Genomic DNA, 23,635 nt, shown 5'->3' with positions numbered 1-23,635 from the left:
CCATCGCAAAAGACATTTTGGGGACTTGATCATTTATGAGAGAGCAGCCATATCAGATGAATTCAATCAGCAAGACAAAATCTGAGCCTATGTGTCTGCTCTCTCATTCATTGGCCCGTCCTCGAAATGCCTTCTGCGATGGCCCCTAGCAAATCCCTTTCTCTAAACCCCTGTGATAAATTAACCAAGGGATGATTTTCTTCACGGGTGTCTCAACTCATAGCTTATTTGCCAACTTCAATCTTGCAAATGAGACCTCTGTTCTGCATACGACCTTAAACCTACTAGGCCAAGCATAATCGGGACCATCAAATACACTGTCAAAATCACTAAACATGTGTAAGGCAAGAATTATCATGACCCATCAAATCAACGTCCAAATCACTTAGCGGTCGTTTGGATAAATTAATTTTATAACATAGGATTGTAAAATCCTTGATTTTATAAGCTAAAACCTGGATTTTATAAGCTAAAAGCTGGATTTTACCATCCTGAAAATGTACAATCCGGGTTTTAGCTTATAAAGCCTAGGTTTTAGATAGGATTATAAAATCCTTGTATTCAAACGGCCTCCTAAAATATATGAGCCACATGTACTTTGCATCATAAATTCATGATTAATCTTGGTGAAAAATTGTGCCACATTTTGAAGATTGTTAAAGGGCATAGGGGTTATTTGGGAGGGCACAATAATTCTCTATCTCTATCCAAGAAAGGGTATTTATGTCAATGGAAATAAGACAATGCACTTTATGTCCCTATTTGAGAACTATAGAATTTCTGTCAATTTTTTTTATAGGCTAAGCATTAAAAAAGCACAACCAAATACCTAAACCCAACAGCCTATAAATACACTGACTCCTCACCCTACACACAATTATTCCTCTTCTCTTAGTTTGGTTTTTGCTCTTTCTCTCTTGTGTTCCTTTTGAACTTCAGCAATGGCAAGTAAACTAAGCATTGCATTGCTTTGTGCTGTGGTGCTGCTTGCTTTACTGAAGGAAAACGAGGTCTGCTCTCTCTCTCTCTCTCTCTCTCTCTCCCTCTCTCTCTCTCTCTCTCTCTCTCTCCCTCTCTCTCTCTCTCTCACACACACACACACACTAGTTATCATCTTAATTGAACTCTAGAATGTTATGGCTGTTTTAAAATTGAGGAGTCATAAACATTAGAAAAATAATAAGCAATATTTTCTGTTATGTTCATTCCTAAGAGCCAATGTTTGGGTCCTCACGTGCGATACCTTCGTTGATCTGTGGCAACCAAAAGTTCAGCCCATTGCCATCAACCCCATTTGATAGATGGTCTGAACTGTCCATCCATCTAGTTTCCATAGGGTCTGTACTTTAAGAAATACTTTTCCTTTCCAAACTTTTCCAGAAAATTGTAACAATCCAAAGAGGGCCTTAGGGTCCGTTTGCTGGACCAAAAATTGAGAAAAAAAAGAAGTAAAAGTACATATTTTCCTTGTCCTGACATTATTTGGTTGCTATTTACTAATCACCCGACAGTCTTGAATTTTTTTCCATGTGACCACCCAAACAGGGGAAAGGGCATTGATCAGACAAATGTGTAGGCTATGGGAGTTATTTTTGTCATTTGAAAAAAAGAAGTTATTTTTGCCATATGACCCATGCAATATATGGCCCACATGGATACTAATCTTATGATTAGTATAATTTAATCATTTATGATTACTACTAATCTTCTCTTTGTAAATCTTGTTATAATATATTGTAAAAAATAATAATGCTTGTTTTCTCTTGGATTTTATAGGCTTATGTGGGGGTTTCAACTGTAGAGTCAAGGACTTTTCCAATGGTGAGATTGGTTATGATTTTCTTTTGATTCTTGATTAGTAGTTTCCTTAACAATCATGGCTGACACTTGAAGATCACTGAATTGTAGAATGGAATGACTGAAGGCAGCCTTCATCCTCAAGGTAAGAGAGATCATATGATTTAGAGGGAAATTGTGTGATTATGTTAATTTAGAGGGATACTATCATAAATTGAAGGTCCTTCTTAGTAAAAAATTAATAGGGTGGGTTCAAGTTGTGTTTTTTGTGTGTAAAAAAATAGGAAATTTTAGAAATAATTTTACTTTCCAAACTTTTTCAGAAAGTTCATGCTACCCAAACAAGGCCTAAGGCTTCCGTTCCACCCAGAGCAACCAAATGGAGGGAAGATTCTTCTTGGAATTTTTCTTGGAAAATGAGGGTTCCAGATTTTGGCTAACTCATTTTCTATGGATATTCTTATCAAATATAAAAAAACTCTCCATGTCTTCCATGAGAATTTCAATCTATTATAAGTAGTGAGTCTTTTTTTATTAGGCTGTGTTTCTTTCGTAAAGGGGAGCAAAACAAATTTTACATCCATTTTTAAGCAGAAAAATGGACATAAAATCTGTTTTCTGCCCATTTTACGTCCAATTAAATGGAGCCTTAGGAATAACTCTATAAAAAGATTGAGCTTGGAAAACACACTGGAAAACTCATTTTCGAGGGATTTTTTTCCAAATAACCCCCTAACGAAAACTAAGCTAATTTTGACAGTTAATTGTAAAAATTTAAAATATTTCTAACAGTTGTAGGTGGTTTTCAATGTTGCACATTTAGGCCCTGTTCACTTAAGATTATTACAACTGATTGTCAGTGCCAAACTATTATCGGACTCAAAATTACGTTTAAATTAGGCCCTGTTTGTTTAAGATTATGACAAGCTATTGTGAGACCAAAACCAATTATTGGATTCAAAATTATTATTGGACTCAAATTATTATTCGCGTCCAATAATTTGTTTTGGACTCGCAATCGCTTGCCATAATCTTAAACGAACATGGCTTTGTAGTCTAATAATCGGTTTGGCACTCACAATCGGTTGTCATATCTTAAACGAACAGGGCCTTAACATGATCAACCGACTGAAGATCGAAGCAATGTAAATAATCGCTTGGAGCAAAATGTTGGTGCAAAATTGAAACAAAATGAGTGGAGCTGATGATGGTTTTGGTTTTTATGTGCAGAGTGCTCTCCGCGATGTAGTGCTCGGTGCTCGGCAACAGCTTATAAGAAGCCATGTTTGTTCTTCTGCAAAAAGTGTTGCTCTAAGTGCTTATGTGTGCCTCCAGGCACATATGGGAACAAGCAATTCTGCCCTTGTTACAATAACTGGAAGACCAAAAGGGGAGGACCCAAGTGCCCATGATTCTAGTCTCCCTTTCTTTATTCATGTAGTCCTTCTCGTGCGAATCAAGTTTCAAGCTTTATGTAACATGTTCTCAATCAATGAAAACGTTTTTTTCGAAGAAAAATAATTCCCCCTCTCTCACCACGATAGGATTGCTCTGCATTGAAAACTCTCTCTACGTGAAACTACCAGTTACTCCAACATCTTAAGCTTTTAGAGTAATTGGTTGTTTTCATAAGGTATCAGAGCAAATGCCTGGGTTCAAACCTCCCTGATAGCAAAATCTACATGCAATGGCCAAACACCAAAAAAAAGGGGCCACATGTGCCACGTGTAGGCCAACCCTAAAAAGAGGGGCCACATGTGAGGAGGAGTGTTAAGGTATAAAAAGATTAATAATGCCATCTCCAACAGGCTTTTGGAGTAATTGGTTGTTTGCACAGTCTAGATGAAACTTTCAAATTAATAATTCCTTGTTTTTTCTCGCCCATTCAATTTTCTTTTCTTTCACAAATGAAGTGCATGATTTTATGGCTTGTAACGACCCGGATTTTTGGACTCTATTTTTTTTTTTTTTTACAACCAAAAGTCCAAATCGTTATCACAAGATCAGAGACAAAATATAATTACAAACTAAGCGATCTTATTCTAATAAAAGTTTATTACATTGATTAATAGAACATATTTCATAAATAAAATAAACTAAAGAAGCCTTTTGCTAAGGCTAACTAGCCACACCATGGACTCGCATTCGACTATTCAATCTTCCAAGTCATCCACTGTTGGGAATCCTGAAATGTTTAAGCAATATTAGATACAAAAATCTAGCAGGGTCATTCAGTGACCCAACTAAGTATGGAGGTCAATAAAAGAGTATGCAGTAATATAGTCTACTGAATGTAATTACAATCTGAAATAAACAGGAATAAAACTTAAGAGATTATTTGGAATAATAAAAATATGAGTAATAAAGATAATAAATAGATAGTGCAATATGCATGAAATATGGAATGGCTACCCAAGATACTCCGGCTCCCCATAGCTTGTTACCTTTGCCTGCACGGTTGGTTCCGTGAGGACTTGTTACGGGAGATCCTACCGCCTCGGGACTTATAGTCTCCTGAGGATTCCTCATCGACAAGGGTTAGCGCTCATCACCCTTGACGTCTAATATCCGGGGATAGCTCATTGGCCTCCCATCCCCCACCCATTAACAATGTTCATATAATTGTATAACACCTTATCAGATCTAATCATATATCATATTATTATTCAACAAACGATATTATTGCATCTACTTCCCTTATTGAAAACCATACAGAGTTTAGGTCAGCTGTCACCTGCCTTATCAAACTTGAAGAGTGTGGATATGAAATGACTTGAACTGCAATCACCCTGAAAATAAAGAGTCACATACATATTCTAATTTTTATTTAGAAATACTTTATTTATTTATTTATTGTTAGATTTCTTTTAATCGCCTAATATGTCCAATTTGTATTTATCAAATAATGTTCATTTTAGTCTAGGTAATGTCCTTTGTGTTCCAAGACCGTGTCATTTTTGTCCAACTTATGTTCTAAAATAGTGTCCTTTGTGTCCTACAGACAGTGTCCCACGGAAAGAAATAATGCATGTATATATGTGTACTATATGTTTAAAAATTTGAACAAATATACTGTTAACTAAATGAGTAATTTCTGAGCCTAAAACCAGACAGAAAGGACACTATCTGTGGGACACAAAAGACACTATCTTAGAACATAAGTTGGACAAAAAGGACACGGTCTTGGAACACAAAAGACATTACCTGGACTAAAATGAACATTAATTGATAAACACAAATTGGACATATTAGGCGATTAAAAGGAATCTAACAATAAATAAATAAATAAAGTATTTGTAAATAAAAATTATAATATGTATGTGACTCTTTATTTTCAGGGTGATTGCAGTTCAAGTCATTTCAGATCCACACTCTTCAAGTTTGATAAGGCAGGTGACAGCTGACCTAAGCTCTGTATGGTTTTCAATAAGGGAAGTAGATGCAATAATATCATTTGTTGAATGATAATATGATATATGATTAAATTTGATAAGGTGTTACACAATAATATGAACATTGTTAATGGGTGGAGGATGGGAGGCCAACGAGCTATCCCCGGATATTAGACATCAAGGGTGATAAGCGCTAACTCTTGTCGATGCGGAAATTTCTGGAGACTATAAGTCTCGAGGCGGTATGATCTGCCGTAACAAGCCCTCACGGAACCGACCGTGCATGCAAAGGTAACAAGCCATGAGGAGCCAGAGTACCTTGGGTAGCCATTCCATATTTCATGCATATTGCACTATCAATTTATTCTCTTTATTACTCATATGTTTTTTATTCCAAATAATCTCTTAAGTTTTATTCATGTTTATTTCAGATTGTAATTACATTCAGTAGACTATATTACTGCTTACTCTTTTATTGACCTCCATACTTAGTTGGGTCACTGAATGACCCTGCTAGATTTTAGTATCTAATGTTGCTTAAACATTTCAGGATTCCCAACAGTGGATGACTTGGAAGAGTGAATAGTCGAATGCGAGTCCTTGGTGTGGCCAGTTAGCCTTAACAAAAGGCTTCTTTAGTTTATTTTATTTCTGAAATATGTTCTATTAATCAATATAATAAACTTTTATTGGAATAAGATCGCTCAGTTTGTAGTTATATTTTGCCTCTGATCTTGTGATAATGATACAGACTTTTGGCTGTCAAAAAAAATATATAGTCCAAAAATTCGGGTCGTTACAATTGGTATCAGAGCTTAGGTTTACGTAAAACCTGGTGCTTGTGTGTATGGGTAAGTCATAGGAAAAGAGTAGTTAAATGGATATTAAATAGTACATCAACAATATAGCTTCGTAAAACATAAATGGAATAAATAAAATACAAAATTTGTCACTTGTAAAGAACGATAGATGTTTTCTAAGTTATCAAAAAATAATGTTTGTTCTCTTTACAGATGTTTCAGATGGAGGAATAAGAATAACAATGGTCGAGAAAACGGTCGAGGAAACGCCGGCCGTGAGAAAAATTCAAGTAATGGTGGTGTGCCTGAACCTGAACAAGTTCTTAATGATCAAGGACGATTTCAAATATTAGCAGAGATATTGTGGAACAAACAGCAAACACAGGCAACTAGCTAAGCGGCTTTGCAAATTATTGCAACAAACTTAGGGGCTCGACAGGAATCAAGACTTCGAGATGAAGCCTCTCAGATACACAGACAATTCAGGGATTATCATCCCCCTGAGTTTGACAGAACAAGCGATCTGATGGAGGCGGAATGTTGGCAAGTGGCTGTCGAGCAAATCTTCGTTGTTATGGAGTGCACTGATGCACAAAAAGTTCGCCTTGCCTCTTTTTTACTTCAAGGAGAGGCAGGCATATGGTGCCAGACGATGGGGCAGGCCTATCCTATTGTCAGAGAAGAGACTTGGATGCAGTTTAAGACACGTTACGACGAGCAGTATTTTTCAGCTCATGTTAAGGATCGATTGGCAAACCAGTTCGCAGATTTGAAGTAAGGGAGCATGACTGTCGCTCAGTATGGGTCCAAATTCAGAGAGTTGCCCCGTTATGCGCCGAGGTACGCCGCCACAGAAAGGGACAAGGTCAGGAAATTTATTGATGGTCTTCGCCCCACCATCATGGCGAATATCATTAACTTAGGATCACACATTGTAGTTGAGGCCTGTGAAAGGCCGAAGTGGTAGAACGGACTGAGAAGATTGTGCAGACAGTAAGGTCGCAACACCTGGTAAACATAAATCAGGGTCCCCCACAGAAAAAGCTTAGGACTGAAGGTAGGCAGCCTAATGCATTGTGTCCTTACTATGGGAAGAGTCACTCAGGGCAGTGTTGGAAAACTATGAACGTATGCTATCAGTGTGGAGATCCTAACCATAGGAGGAAAGATTGTCCTAAGGCAAAACAATACAATCAACCTTGCCCTCCACCTCCACAGCTACAGGCTCAGCCTCGACCTCGACCTCCACTTCCACAACAACAAAACCAATGGAGAGAAATTCAGAACTGCGTTCGGAATCAAGGGAGAAATGCACCACCGACATCCGTAAACCGAGTCTTTGCCCTCAACCAGCCAGATGCGGAGGCTTCAGATGCAGTTAACGAAGGTCAACTCCTTATAAATAATATACCTGCTCATATTTTGATTGATTCTGGCTCTACTTTATCTTTCATATCTCCTGCTTTTGTTCAAGAATTAAATCTGACCCCCGTGCCTTTATTAAATTCCATGAGAGTAACTACACCTCTAGGAGATGTCGTAATTACCAATCTAATATGTAAGGGGTGTGTTATTAAGATTAGAGACAGAGAACTATTAGGAGACCTCGTATTGTTAGATATGAACGACTTCAAAGTCATCATTGGCATGGGCTGGCTGGCCTCATACTATGCCAGTGTTGATTGTTTCCACAAATTAGTTAGATTTTCCATTCTTGGAGAAGAAGAGTTCATTTTTTAGGGTGTGAAGCGCCCTTGGAAGATCAAACTCATTGCTGCAATCAATGCACAAAAGATGATAAGCAAGGGTTGCGAGTGCTACCTTGCTTATGTGAAGAAGAAGGGTGATAGTCATCAACTCTCGGCGACAGAAATTCTTGTGGTGGCCGAGTTCCTCGACATTTTTCTCGAAGACCTCTCCGATTTACCACCGCAGAGAGGTTGATTTCACCATTTACCTCGAGCCAGGGACCAGACCTATTTTTAAAGCACCTTATCGGATGGCCCCTGCCGAATTGAAGGAATTAAAAGACCACTTGGTAGAACTGCTAGAGAAAGGAAGTATCCGACCTAGCTCTTCACCTTGGGGAGCTCCAGTACTATTTGTGAAGAAAAAGGATGGCAGTCTTCGTCTATGCATTGACTACCGGCAACTGAACAAAGTTACCATCAAGAATCGTTATCCTTTGCCTAAGATTGACTATCTTTTCGATCAACTGCAAGGAGCTTGCCACTTCTCAAAGTTTGATCTCAGATCCAGGTATCATCAACTACGTGTTAAAGACGAGGATATTCCTAAGACAGCATTCCGGACTCGATATGGTCATTTTGAGTTTGTGGTGATGCCGTTTGGATTATCAAATGCTCCGGCTATATTCATGGATATGATGAACAAAATATTCAAGCCTTTCTTAGACCAGTTCATTGTGGTGTTTATCGATGATATTCTCATCTATTCTAAGTCCAAAGAAGGTCATGCTGAGCATCTACGAAAAGCACTCGAGACCTTGAGACAGAACCGGTTGTTCGCCAAGTTCTCTAAGTGTGAATTTTGGTTAGAGAGTGTGACATTCCTAGGTCACGTGGTCTCGAAGGAGGGTATCTCAGTCGATCCAGCAAAAGTAAAGGCATCCACTCTTTGGAAGGAGCCAACTAATGCGACTGAAATCAAGAGTTTCTTGGGATTAGCCGGTTATTATCGAAAGTTTGTGGGGGGATTCTCTACTGTGGCTGGTCCATTGATGAAGCTAAAAAGAAAGAATGTTAAATTCATCTGGACCAAGGAGTGCGAGAGTAATTTTTTGGAACTGAAGAAAAAGATCACGTCTGCACCAGTATTGGTACTACCTTCTGAAGGGATGGAATTTGTGGTCTACAGTGATGCTTCCATCAAAGGGTTGGGGTGTGTCCTTATGCAGTCTGAAAAAATGATCGCTCATGGATCACGACAGTTGAAGAAGCATGAGATGAACTACCCCACTCATGATCTGGAGTTGGCGGCCGTAGTCTTCGCACTCAGAATCTGGCGCCACTACTTGTATGGGGCGAAGTTTGAGGTCTTCATAGATCACAAAAGCCTTAAATATCTTTTTGACCAGAAGAAGTTAAACATGCGACAGAGGAGGTGACTTGAATTCCTTAAGGACTACGACTTCACTTTGAGCTACCACCCTGGGAAGGCTAATGTTGTAGCAGATGCTCTCAGCAAACATGAATGTATGAAGATAGCTTGTATGATGCTAGAAGAATGGAAGCTTCTGGAGCAATTCAAGGATTTGACTTTGGGAACTTGCGAGGTTGGTAAAAATTCCTTCATAGCCAACCTTCGACTTCAGTCTGGATTCCTAGAGTCGATTAAATCAGCTCAGGCTGATGATGCTGAAATTTTAAGGTTACGGGCTGATGTAGATTCCAGACCAGATTTCTCTATTAGTTTCAATGACTGCTTATATTTCAAAAGCAGGATTTGTGTACCAGCTAAGGAGGACCTCAGGAAGAGCATCTTGGAGGAGGCTCACAAGTCTCGCTACACCATTCTCCCGGGTAGCACCAAGATATACCAGGATCTGAAGAGAAACTTCTGGTGGAATGGGATGAAGAGGGAAGTAGCTGACTATGTCTCCAAATGCTTAACTCTGGACCCCGATCCGAGAGAGGCAGGGAGACGAGTCCCCCAAAAGTCTCTAGATCATCCACGTGATGGAGAGCTCTACCAAGGAACTCTCGAAAGAATGCCTCTCATAGCATGAGTGGCGATGTAAAGTGAGATACCTCTCGATTCGGGGACTAGCCCGGATTCGAGGCGTACCTATAACAAAGAAGAGTCGCCATCCAAGGAAGTGGGCCCTGGATCCCATACTATGCTCTGTCGCAACGGATAACCAGAGATACAAAAGGTCCGTGCCTGATGACGAATGGAGAACGGGTTAGGCACCCCCAATTCGCCCAAGTGCAAGCACCTGGTATCTTATGCCATTTATTATTAACCTTGAAGAGTTTTGGGCATAAAGCATGTGGAATGGGAACGAATATTCCTGAGATAATGTCTATCTAATCATGCATGTCTCGGAGAAGAATAATAAGTACACAAAATGTCACCTAAGAATAGTTAAGTTATGAATGTCATGCCTGTAGACACCCCATTTTGACTGTCCCATAATAACTCCATTTTTGTGTAAAACCCCATCAAATGAGGGAATTCGGGTTCCAAGTTTCACCCTAAGCTAGTTTAGAGTCCCACCAAAGTCCCCGCAAAATTTCGTCGAAATCCGGCGCCGTTTGCCTAGCGAACGAACCAAAGAAGTGTCGTAGAGTAAGTCATAAAAGGGGGGTGAATTTATCCTGAATGGTGCAGATCCAATTCCGAATGGGACACGATTGTGTTGTGCACTTATCAAATTTAGCACAACCGCGCGCTCATCAAAATGGGAGTGCTAATATCAACTGCCAGGTTTGCATATAAATATGGGCTTAAGTTCTTTTCTAAAAAAAAATCTAGGTTTTTCCCTAATTTCTAGAGAGAGAAGGTCTGAGAAATCTAGAGAGAGAAAACAGATCTAAACGCCGATCGTTTGTATACCTTCAAGCTGTTCGTCTTCTCCTAATTTCTAGAGAAAACAGGTCTGAGAAACCTTAAGCCGTTCGTCTTCTCCGGTGGATTCCGGCCTGATTCCGACAAACTCTGGTCGTGATTTTTGCTTTTTCCGGCCTAATTTTCCGGCCAATCTTTGATCGGATTTCTTATCCAGCTAGATGTCATCTTCTCTTCATCCTCTTTGCAAGCCCTAGTTTCGGATTTGAGTTCCAAATCTTGAGATTGTAAAGCTTCAAACCTTAACTCAATCTCTTCTTCTTCTCCGATCGCACATCACTTTTCTGCTTGTTTCTCTCCGGCCGAATCTCCGGTTGATTGTGGAGAGTGTAATCAGCTTCGAGAAAATCGGGGTTTGAGTATTGCAAGTTGAAAGATCTGATGATTTTCGTTGGAACCTAATGATCTCTACAACTCTGTTGGATTAATTTGAAAGTGTAGCCATCTGGAGAAGGTAAGCCTCAATAATTTTTGATATCTGATTTTTTTTTATCCTTTTCACATTGTGTTGATTTTTTATTATTTGAATCAATCTAAAAAATCAATTTCTCTTAAAAGATAGGTATTATGCTTTTAAAGTAGGATTTTATTGTTCAAGTTATAATATGCAATGATTGGAGTTGATAGCGAGTCCTGATCGTTTGATCTGTTTATGGCATAAAACCTGTATTGTTTTGTCTCTCTAATTTTGATATGCTGTTGGAACTTTTGATGCTTATAATATCCTTTGAATGCTTTGTTTTGGAATGATCCATATGATATTTAGTGTCTAGAAGATCTATTTTATCTTATATTTAAAATATTTCCTTAAATTCAACTAGTTGTTGATACAGTCATTAAAGCATGTATTTTTTTTTATGACCCTAGACTGAATTAATACTCATTTATTGAGTTTTAATGATTGCATTTAAGAGATGAATTCTCTTCATTCAAAGGGACAGGTAATAGTAAAGCGTTATTTGGCATGTAACTGATAAAAAAAAAACGTGCATTGTAGGAGATTGCTTTGCATAATATTCTCGAATAGAGAGTAGGATTTATTTCAAAGAAAAATTCCCATGTTTATGATTTTTTTGTAATTTTCACTTAGATTTCAGTGGTTAGGATTGTTTGATTATGTGCATCATACAAAAATATTGAGTCTTATTGTTTTAAGGATTATTTGGAAATTGACACAACATTAAAACTCTGTAAATCTTCATTAACTCTGTATAGTTTCATCCTTTTGACTGATATAGTTCAGTTGAACACCTTGACTGTCATGAACTTGGAGCTCTAATCCTATATACTCTATGGTTGTGATTTTTTATTTTTTATTTTTTGTCCAAAGCACATAGTTGTTGTCCCATGAGTTATGCACTTATAGTTGTAACTTTGGTTTGATCAAAGGCCTATAGCTGCTGTCTTATAGGCTTGCACATTCTATATTTGTGATAATATTTCAGTCAAAGGCACATAGTTTCTGTTCAGCAAGTTTATGCACTTAGTTTTTATTGTTTCAGTCAAAGGCACACAATGGTTGTCATAAGTTTATACACACACCCGCTTGACCATCTTCTTCATATTATATTTGGTGAGTGAATGATGAGTTGCCAATTCAATGATTGTGGATATTCATAACATTATGATTGCTTTATTTTATTTTTGATCCTCATATATTGTAATTAATGCTTGAGATGAAATGATGTTATTGTCATATGGTGTTGTGCCCTCATCTCATCGCTTTACCATTAGATCAACCCATTTCATTTTCCGATCTTCATCTTACTAGCCACCATCATCAATCACCACACCAACTTCCATTTACAAACATCTATTCCATCTTCCACCTTAACCTACAAGCATTCTTTAACTCATGATCCCAATGCCTAGTCCTCAAATCTCTCAATAACTCCAATCCACACTCTCCAACCATACGGCTACTCAGGAACCCCTTCCTTGTTCATGATCATCCAATGTGAATTCATCATCTTTTTCGCCTAAAACTTACTGTCCATTCAGTTCACCCCACAATTGATTTTCCACATCCCTAATTCATCATCTCCATACCCAAAACCCCATATCATCTGCCCCATGTCATCTTTGTCTTATGATTTATGGTTGGTAAACAATATCGCCCAAAGCTACTTTACATATCTCCTGTTTTATATCATAGTTGTCATTTAGCATATTGTTGGGGTTTTCTTTTGGTGATAAGACATAGAATTTATCCTATAACTCTCAGGTTTAAAGTTTTTAAAGCTTGTCATTTTGTCTGAAAATGTGTGTTTCAATAGCTTATCAGTATAAAATTTCAGTAGAAATGGATTCCCAAAGTCTCATTTTGGATAATCATTTTAAACTTTGCATGTGTTCTACTCAAAGATATTCTTCCTAAATCTGAATAAATGTGTGTATCTACTTTATAGAAAGGAGTGTGGATATTTGTGTCATAATACAACCCTGCTTTAAACAAAAACCTTCATTTGATGCTCTTTCTTAGATCTATGGCTTGTAGCTTGCAGATTTGGGAATGATAATCTTGATACATAGCTTTTTTGAAAAGGGGTTGTTTATGCTATGCTTAGTGAGTCAACTTGAGTTGTAGTTATTTGTGAATAAGGAGTTATCTGAATTCAATGGGCTCATACATGTGATTCATTGGTTGAAACTGACAAGATTATATATGAGATATGCACTCTGTAATAGATGAAATCTTTGGTTGCATTCAAAGCATCATGCTGTTTTCTACACTTGTTTTTATTTCAAGGTCAGGATTATCTTGAGGTCTTCATGGCAGTGCGAATTGGATTGGATCTAAATAGTTTTTTTAATACGTTATGAGGACCAGGTTAATGTTTTTCTCATGACTTACTGAACATTACCTTTTCTCATTTTGATCAATAAGTGAATTTGTAGTGGTATCATTTCAAAGCTTGAGACAGGTCGAGTAGAACACATACTAAGCGACTCAATATCGACATATAGTTGTACATTTATGGATGATTCCTACATATATGTTATTTCATTTACATATTCCATTATAAATATAGAACAATGTGAACAGTAACTTGGCTGGAAGTGATGGCATAATATTGGTCAGTATAAGAATGGTGTATTATAGTTTGGGTAATTTTCTATCCATTATAACACGGTATGCATGTGTTATATGCTATTTTAGCAATAAAATAATGATTTGTTTATGATGTCTGATATGTACTTTCTTTGTTTTGTTAGGACGATAATAACATGAGAACAATCAGTATTTATCTCATTTTGATAATTAATATTCTTTTATAAGCTAAATAACTTGTACGGTTTATATAGATGATGGTAGTGTCATTTATATGATCTTTCTTTTTTACATTTATGTCTGATAGCTTTAAATGATATAACACTCAGGAATTTGGGTAGATTCTAAGGTAATATGATCATGTTACATAGGTCATTATCATTGCATGGGAGATGGAGGTGTTAGCCTAAGCCCATCATTAGGGGACTTGCTTGGTCCAAGTAGCACTCCCCTCTTTTATTTTTAGACTTGCCCAATCTTTAGAAACCCTTAGAATTTGTCTTCTCATTGCAAGGGCAATGAAAGAGTTATCTAGAGCCCTCTGAGGGGACAAGCTGTGTCTCGGGAAAAAGTTGTACCCCTTTAGGGAGACAGGCTATGTCTCAGTAGAGTAGTTTATCCTTTAGAAGATCACCTTGGTCCCATTAGTATATCAAACTGTAGGAGACTACCTCAAGTCTCAAAAGTTGCACCCCTTTCTAGCTGAAGACCAACTTGGTTTGTTAGTTATCCTATTATTTTTCATCATTGCAAGGGCAATGATAAGGATACTTGGAGCCCACCTCTCTTTTAGGAGACTTGCCTGGTCTCATTAACACCCCTCATTGTCTCTCCTTTCTTTAGAAGACAAGCTTTGTCTAGATAGCACCTCTCTCTTAGAATTGCCGATAGTTCATTAGCATAAGAGTCTGTCCTTAGTTAGAGAGTCAGTCCTTCTTTCAGGAGTCTGTCCTATCATCATAGGAGTTAGGATTATGTCCAACCTCTCATCAAGTCATGTGATTTTTATCCACTCCTGCAAGGTATAGGATGCTGTCCAGCCCTTGCAGAGATGTGATTCCATCCAGCCCTTCCCGCAAAGCATAGGATGCTGTCCAACCTTTGCGGGATGTCAAGAGTCCGTCCTACCTTTATGATGATAGGATGCTGTCCTCTTGAGTCAAAAACATAAAAAATATCTGAAAATCCAAAACATCTAAAAATTTCTTGAGTCATCAAGAGAGTAGTTAGGAAAGTCTGTTCCGAACTACGTTGGCTTGATCCCTTTCCACAGGGTACGTAGTGCAGCTTGGGATTCACATCCCAAGTCCAGCCAAACCTTTAAAAATAAGCATTTCAAACCTTCCAAAAATAAAAAAATCCTTCAAAACCTTTTCAAAAAGATCTTCCCCTAGAGTTAGGAGTCTGTCCTAAGTATTTGGGGTGTCTTAGAGTTACGAGTCTGTCCTGTTTGTGTTGATATGCTGTGTCTTGTCATGTGAGTGTCCCTAGAGTTAGGAGGCCTCGAGTCCTGGTCGGTTAGACATTTAGTCGAACCGATAGCTAGACTAGGAAACATATAGTCAACCCATGGTTTTCTTTAGGGTGCACAGCCTAGTTACACATAGGATATAGGGCCCACCTGCATTAGCTTAAGGCTAATTAACTTGCATTAGTTATGGCATATAGAGAGTCCTAAAAATTACAATTCACATGAACTTAAGCAATTGTACAAAAAGCTTTAAAAATCAGTCGAGTCTAGGATAGCGATTCTAGATGGTTAGGCATCGTAGTTTAGAATAGGTCATCAAACTACATTGATTCTGATTCTTCTCGAGGCCGGGATACGTAGAGCAACCAGGGTGGATGGCCATTCTGGTCCGAGTCAAGTATTGCATTAGAGTTTTAGGATTCGTCTTGTCAAGTCGTGTATAGGATTGAATTGTGTTGTGTGTTTTGTCGTGTTTTCTTACTTTCATGTACAGATCCTATACCTTTACCTGTAGCATGCATGTGTTTGCACACCAGAACTTAGATACCAATTAGGTATGACATCCATAACCTAGCTATTCTTGGGTGACACTTATTTTATTTCTTTCGTGTGTGCTTATTATTCATCTCTAAGACATGCATGATTAGATAAACGTCTTCTCGGAGATATATGTTCCCATTTCACATGACTTTCGCTCAAAACTCTTCAAAATCAATAAGCAAATGGCATTAGAGACCTGGTGTTTACACTTGGGCGGATGAGGTGCTCTTCGAACCTTTCAAATTCGTAGCCAGGCACGAACCTTCTTCTATATCTCTGGTTATCCGTTGCAACAGAACATAGTATGAGATCCAGGGCCCACTTCCTTGGATGGCGACTCTTCTTTGTTTAAGGTACGCTTCGAATCCGGGCTAGTCCCCGAATCGAGAGGTATCTCCATTTGTATCGCCACTCATGCTGTGAGAGGCACACTTCTTTTGAGAGTTCCTTGGTAGAGCTCTCCATTCGCGTGGATGATTCCAGAGAGAATTTCTGGGGGCTCGTCCCCTGCCTCTCTCGGATCGGGGTCCATAGGCTGGCGACTCTGCTGGAGAATTCTTTCGAGATATTGCCTAACTCTGTTAAAATGCCATTTTTTACTAATTTTGAAGAAATTTGGGCTAAAATCATTATAAATGGGAATTTAATCGCTTAGAATCCAGGGGCACCAAATAAGTGTTTAAAACAAGGGATTCACACACTGCACATCATACATCATTTTGTTTTTTATTTTGTTTTATTGATTTTATTATTATTTGCTCAATGGGATAGATACAATACATGCCAGATGAGATGTCATTACCCTGATGGGATTGTTGTATCTATTTCCAAGCTATGCGCCGGTGCTGCAGCCGTAAACACTAGGCGTATTTGTGTTTACAGCAGCCGATGAGCAATGAAGCATACTATGTATAACACTAGGCGTACTTGTGTTATACATCTAAAGTATGGATCATAAGCATAGTACCCGATATATTGAGTCCGGAGCCCTACTTTCATTTAAATATATTATGTATATGAATATATCTGCTGACTTAGTGAAACCCAATTAGGATCTGCATGTGCTTATATATATATATATATTGCATTCATATAAAGATGAACATGTGTTGCTTACGCATGTTGGAGCCTAGATTTAGGAGCCATGTCCTATTCATAGATTATTGTAGCTCACCTTATGTGGCTACAACGCAGTTCTAGTGTACTCACATGTCTGTCTTGAGTCAAGTGTCTTGACTCTGCGGGATTATATTTGGGGCTGGTGCCCCTGGTTAGGATATATATGTATATGTCTATATATTGATTATCAGATTGGGGCCTACTCTTTAGTGAGGTTTTCTTGTCTAATCTAATCAGTTGTATCAGTCTGTTTTTCAGATCTAGACCCGACCAATGGCTTTTACTTGCCCCTCTCATGGTCGTGGCCTATCTTTTGCTCTATTCTTTGAGATTTTTGTCCATATATCTCTTGATTATAAGATCAGGACCTACTTTCTAGTAGAGATTCCTGGCTTGAATCAATCAGTCATGTCTATTCATCTCTCAAATCTAAACCTAGCTAATGGCTTATACTTGTCATACTCATAGCTACAGTTTATTCCTTGATCCAGTGATGATAAATTTTGCCTGTTTTTATCCTTCAGATTCAAACCTCATTTATCCACTCTTTTGTTGTGTCATTCATGTTGTGTATGTATTAATCAAATTTTGCTTGTTTTGTCTTTAGATATGGTCGACAGTTTGTCTGCTGTCTCTATGACCATAGTCTATCATTGTTGATCTCCTTGATCATACAGTTTTGACATCCATCTTCTAGATTTAGATCCGGTCTATGATCTACTTTTGTCATTTTGTGACTGCGGTCTCGTTTCTGAGTTTCTGATCATCTTTGATCATCAGTGAAATATTCGATGTCGCCAATTGTATCCTTCTTATGTTTGATCTTTAAGTTTATCTCTATTCTTTGTTTATTCCAAGTTATCTTCATTCCCTCATTATCCCGTCCTATCTTTGTGTCAGGTCTGATTATGGCGAACATTTTGTTGGACGACTGGATAGCCGATGCCATTAGAGTTCTTCCGTCTGAGCATTCAAAGAGAACCATGGCTGATCATTTCATCAATTCATTCACTCATTTGAATAGTCGGGATATATATTGGAAGTTTCTCCAAGCAGCTGCTGGACTTTGGGATCCTGTTCTTCATGTCTTCCGATTTGGTCCTTTTGAACTCTGTCCCATATTTGAGGATTGGTGTACCCTGCTAGAGCTCCCATCTGAGGGACTCTGGATCAAACCTTCAAGAATAGAATCCCCTCATGATCTGTTTTGCAAACTATTCAAAAATGAAACTGTGGATGCTCTGCCGTGTTTAACGGATACGTGCGTGAAAATTCAAGACTTTGTTAAACTTTTTCCAAAAACGTCGATCCTACTAACTCTCGTTTTCAGGATTGCCGACGTAATGCTTTAATCTTTATGGTCTTCGCACGTCACGTTCTTCGCAGGAATTCCCATGTTGCATCTTTGACCCTACTAGGAGTAGTAGATCAGATCAATGAGGGGAGGAATCCTATACCCACCATGTTAGCAGAGACCTTCTTGGGACTAGATCTTATTGCTTCCCAAAAGATCAAAGACAATTTCTTTGGGTGTGTAAAATTGTTGTATGTCTGGCTTGGTGAAAAACTTCAGGTTCTTCAGCGATAAAACCAAAACCCGTATACCCTGAAGAATTTCCGTGCATGGCAACCAATAACTAGTCAACCTCAGTCCATTGATGAATGGCACAATTGGTTGCAACATGTAAAGGAGAGACAGTTTCGTTGGGTGAGTCATTCATGCTTCCAAATTTTCACTAGCACCTACCCACATCCGTTTGTCTACCTCATGGGTCTGGAGAAATCATCTTTTTATGCACCCATGCGATTTCTCCATCAGGTTACGGGAATTCCATGTTCTCCCGGAACCATAGTCCCTCCTCTTTGTGAAGATCTCACTCCTGTTCTCATTAGATCCATTGTGGCTGCTTGGGGAAATAAAAATATGAGGAGATTTTCTTTAGCATCTAAAATCCGACGTGGAGAAATATCGGAAGAGCCTGCAAGCAGGAGAGCTCGGATTGAGGAGCCTTGAGGATCTATATTATGTTTTATCATCTTGATTTCTGCATTTTCCATTATTGTCAGTCTGCTTATCCAGTTGTGATCAGAGATTAGTATTGTCATCTGTTGTAATCACAGTTTCGAATTTTATCAATGAAAGTGTGTTTTCATTTCTCTTGTCACTATTTGATTGAATATTTTATCTCGATTATCAAAATTTTAATCTTGTGTTTATATTTCCATTACAGGATTCTTGATTGAGCAGCCATTGATCCTAAGAAAACCCTCGTTTCAAAACCAACCTGTTCCCGTCAGTCCACTGATTCCAGGCTGAGTCGATATTCTTCCTCACCAATTTCTTTTACCTTTCTGCATTACCTTTCTCCAATCTCCAGGAAATCCCCTCGCCCGTTCAATCTACTCCTAAACCGATGGCTGAATCTGGAAGTGCTTTGGCAAAGATGAGTGAGATGATGAAGGCTATGCTTCTACAAATGAACAACATGAATGAGGAGATAGCCCGTCTGAAAAATGATAGAGACTCTACCTCCAAAGAGCATGCACCCCAGCATCCTTCAGTTATACCTCCTCCACCTCCTGCGGTAACCAGACCTGCCGTTTTGACTGTAGAAGATGATTTCGATGGTGAGCAATACGCAGAAGAGAATTGCCTTCCTAATTTTGATAGGTCTGATAAGGGCAAGCTGATAACAGACAGATTAGACAGGCTGACTCAAGAGATGGAGAATATAAAGTTCCAAGGCCCGAAGAAGCTGAATATGGCTGATTTCATGATTTATCCAGGAGTCACACTGCCTCCAAGATTCAAAGTACCAGACATGGATAAATATGATGGGACAGGATGTCCTAGAAGCCATTTGATGTCAGTTCTTCCGCTTCTGCAACAGCATGGCTTGTCTCCAGAGCAGGTTGCTCTTCTATTTCCGCGATCACTTGTTGGAACCGCCAAGAAGTGGTTTTTGAGTTTAAAGTTGGAAGAGATCCAAACCTTAGAGAATATTGCTAATAGGTTCGTCGAACAATTCTCTATGGAAGAGGTGATCGACGTAACCAAGAGAGATCTCAAGGCTTTGAAGCAGGGCCATAATGAAACCTTCACTTCCTTCATCCGTAGATGGAGAAGGAAAGCTGTGCAAATGACTCACCGTCTGTCAGACGAAGATCAGATCAAGATAGTTGTCAAGAATCTGTCTCCGCGATATTACCACCACATGGCTATTCAATACTTCCTTGATTTTAATCATCTTATAAAGACGGGAACCGAGATAGAAGATGCATTGGCTGAAGGCCTAAGATCTAGAATTTCATCTGATGTCAGAGAGGGGAAGCGAGCTGTGATGGCACCGAAAGAAGTACATAATGTCAATTATGTCAGACCACCACCCAGGGTAATTACTGAAGTGAGAAGGCCGTCGATGGTGCAGAAGCCTCCTCGTCACTTTGATCCCCTCCCATATTCTTTGTCCGTGGCTTTGAAGAAGCTGTTAAAGGACAGGAAGATCAAACTACCTGACATTAAGCCCTTGCCCAATCCGTTGCCGAGATCTTGGAGAGAGGATCAGTTCTGTGATTATCATCGCAATACAGGTTACATCACTGATAGGTGTTTAGCTTTGAAACACCAAATACAGAACATAATCGATAGGAAGGAGTTGGCAATTGAATTGCCAAATGTAACCAGAAACCCCCTTTCGACACATGCAATGCCGCCTCCACCCTCAGTCAATGTCATTTGCGCTGAAGAGTCTGTCATCGATCCCACTTCCTTCATATGCGCTATTGAATCTGAAGAAACTTATGTTTGGAAATTTGAGGAAGAAGATGAATGGACAGAAACGGAAGAGCCATATGTCTTATCCTGGAATGACCCTGATGTGGCTGGGCCATCAAACCAGTCGTACATTCTCCAGTTTGAGGATGAAAAGAAGGAGTGAAGCTCTGTATGTCTTGAAGATGAGTGATGATGAGGAAGAAGAGAGGCAAACCCCATACATCCTTAAGATAGAAGATGATGACTTGCTACTCCTGAATGATCAGTGCGATGAACTCCGTCACGTCACACGTGGTGAACGAGTCTTCAAACCAGCTGAGCTCAGAGTTGAGAATCCCGCTGAAGTTGCAAGAGGGGTTGACAATCAGAAACAGAAGCAGAAACTTGATGACGAAAAAGATAACCTGCTGAATCAGCTTAAGAAAACCCAAGCTAATGTTTCCATTTGGGGTTTACTGATGGCATCCCCAAAGCACAGACAGGTTGTGCTTCATTAGCTGAATGCGTCCCAGGTATCAGTTGAGATTACTCCAGGGGAGTTGGTCGGTCTGGTGGCCATGACCAAAGCTTCAAAAGCCTTATCTTTCTCAGACGAGGACTTGCCTTCAGAAGGAAAGGACCATACTCGTCCTCTCAAAATTACTCTACTTTGCAACAGGAAGAAAGTATCAGAGGTGCTAGTAGACAATGGGTCGGCCCTGAATGTATGTCCTTTGAACACTGGCACTACTTTAGGGTTTGGGCCTGAAGACTTCATATCGTCTGAGCAAGGCATATTGGCATAAGATGGGACCCGAAGGGATGTAATTGGAACATTGGCTACTGAGATTGTGATCGGAGGAGAAACTTTTTACATCGAATTCCAGGTGTTGAACATTAAAACTTCTTTTTGTTTGTTGCTTGGCCGACCTTGGCTGCACAAGGTTGGACTTATTCCTTCCACACTTCACCAAAAACTGAAATTCATTCGAAACAACCGGGTGATCACAGTCAGGGGAGATCCCGAACCGGAAATCAGAGAGATATCTCAGGAGCTTGTTACTGAAAACATAAGAGATGTTAGTCTGACAGGATTTTCAGTGGAGGTTTCAGCTATCACCATGGAAGAAGCTATGAGTGAAGAAATTATGTTTCTCTCTAACACCAATACTCGGGTAGTCAAGATGATGCGTCGATTTGGATATATCCCGGGAGCTGGTCTGGGAAAGAATTTGCAGGGTCCGACTGAGCGGCCCGAGATGAAAGCGGTTGAAGGATTGTTTGGGTTGGGATACAAGCCAACTCGCAAAGAGATGCAGGAAATGAGAGCTTACATGTTGAAGTGGACCAAATGTCGCCGCAGAGGCTTAGAGTTTCCGATGGGACCGTTCAGCATGGTCATGAATGGCAGATTCCGAAAAGAGGGAGTTGATTGTCCTTATTACGGTTTCCCTGAGCCATGGTATGACGAGAGCGGGGTAAAATTGCCAGGTCTTGAGATCTTCTTCGCAGATGAGCTGCCAGCAGATTTTTACAATGAGCAGATTGCAGTAACAGCAGTGACAGAGGAACCAGACTCGGACTGGGTTGAGAACCTTGAATCAGAGCTCCAAGACTCTCTGTTTCAGGTTGAGGCATCAGTCATTGCTATGATTGGAGGAGACACACCTCTCCCCACAGAACTGTATCACCTCAGCCGAGGGACCTTTGGATAACAGGACCTCACAGGTTATACCCCAAAGTCTTTCAGCATAGTCCAGTCCCTTCAAAAGAGTCAGTCGTTTCAAAATTTGTGTCAGTTTCTGAGTCCGTCCCAGAGTCTGTCATTTCTAACTTTTCTTTTGATGCAGGTACTGTAGAGGTCGGGTCTACTTCTGGAGTGGGTGACGATTCTGTCCCTGGTGGCGTCGAGTCCGAGTTTGAGGACGTCTTCATTGATTCTTCGTCTGTACATATTTCTGGTTATGTCGATATTGATGTCGACTTGCCTTTTCATTCAATTTCAGAGTCTGTAACGCCTGATGTGGGCGAGTAATTTGATGTAATCATTCATTCTAATGAAATAAAAGACTCTTTTGTGTATATTCCTGTACTTGTCTCTTCTACTGATTCTGCTTCTAAACCTGATCAAGTAACTAATAATAATAATCAAGACTCCCCCTCTAATGAGGTAGCCGACGAAACTCCCCTTGAAATCAAACATATGATTCAACAAGAGGAGAGTCGCTGAGCAAAACCACTCGAAGAGGAAATTGAAACCGTAAATATAGGTGATGAATCTTTAATTCAGGAAATACGGATTGGCAAAATTTTAGCTCCTGAGGAGCGCGAAGAATTAATCACCTTGTTAAAAGAGTTTCAGGAGGTTTTTGCTTGGTCTTACGACGACATGCCAGGATTGAGTGAGGACATTGTCCAACACAAATTACCTCTAATCCCTGGCATCAAGCCGAAGAAGCAAAAACTCTGAAAACTTAAAACAGAATGGGAGTTGAAAGTTCATGATGAGGTTAAGAAACTACTCGAAGTGAAATTCATTGAAGTAGTTGAATACGCCGAATGGCTTGCAAATATTGTACTACTGCCCAAGAAGGACGAAAAAGTCAGGATGTGTGTCGATTTTAGAGATTTAAACAAGGCAAGTTCGAAAGATGATTTTTCGCTTCCGAACATTGATCTTCTGGTTGACAATACAGCTGGACTTGCACTTTTATCCTTCATGGATGGATTCTCAGGGTACAACCAAATCAAAATGGCGCCTGAGGATATGATGAAGACAACATTTATTACTCAGTGGGAGACATATTTCTACAGAGTGATGCCGTTTGGTCTCAAGAATGCTAGTGCTACCTATCAAAGGGCTACAACTACTCTTCTTCATGACATGATTCATAAGGAGGTCGAGGTGTATGTAGATGACATGATTGTCAAAGGAAAGACTCGGCCAGAGCATGCAATTGCTTTGAGAAAGTTCTTCGAGCGAATCCGAAAGTTTCAACTTCGCTTGAACCCAAATAAATGTGTATTTGGGGTCACATCAGGGAAGTTGCTTGGATTCATGGTCAGCGAGAGAGGAATCGAAGTGGACCCTCAGAAGATCAAGGCTATCCAAGAAATGCA

The 23,635-nt window shown here is 39.4% G+C and overlaps 2 protein-coding genes across 3 annotated transcripts; both read left to right on the top strand.

Annotated features, from left to right (window-relative positions):
- Positions 1 to 852: 852 nt before the first annotated feature.
- On the top strand, positions 853 to 3,318 carry LOC143891289 (protein GAST1-like). Its single transcript, XM_077395918.1, has 4 exons — positions 853 to 1,010; positions 1,777 to 1,821; positions 1,909 to 1,942; positions 3,028 to 3,318. Exons 1-4 carry the CDS (start codon positions 942 to 944, stop codon positions 3,207 to 3,209), a joined length of 330 nt encoding a protein of 109 aa, XP_077252033.1. The 5' UTR covers positions 853 to 941; the 3' UTR covers positions 3,210 to 3,318.
- A 142-nt stretch (positions 3,319 to 3,460) lies between these two features.
- Positions 3,461 to 22,567, top strand: LOC143891200 (uncharacterized). Of its 2 annotated transcripts, XR_013255285.1 has the most exons (3): positions 3,461 to 7,376; positions 18,993 to 22,243; positions 22,366 to 22,566. XR_013255285.1 is itself a non-coding variant. In XM_077395865.1 (2 exons), exon 2 carries the CDS (start codon positions 19,176 to 19,178, stop codon positions 20,697 to 20,699), a length of 1,524 nt encoding a protein of 507 aa, XP_077251980.1. In that variant the 5' UTR covers positions 3,461 to 7,376; positions 18,993 to 19,175; the 3' UTR covers positions 20,700 to 22,567. The 2 variants fall into 2 exon arrangements, 1 of the variants encoding a protein (XP_077251980.1); XM_077395865.1 differs by having other exon boundaries at positions 18,993 to 22,567.
- Positions 22,568 to 23,635: the final 1,068 nt, after the last annotated feature.

This window comes from Tasmannia lanceolata, unplaced genomic scaffold, assembly GCF_043159265.1.
Source record: "Tasmannia lanceolata isolate RefF3 unplaced genomic scaffold, GAP_Taslan_0.1 ptg000002l, whole genome shotgun sequence".
In the NCBI taxonomy this organism is placed as follows: Eukaryota; Viridiplantae; Streptophyta; class Magnoliopsida; order Canellales; family Winteraceae; genus Tasmannia; species Tasmannia lanceolata.
The sequence above is the reverse complement of the archived record's forward strand: the minus strand, read 5'-3'. Positions and strand labels throughout refer to the sequence as shown.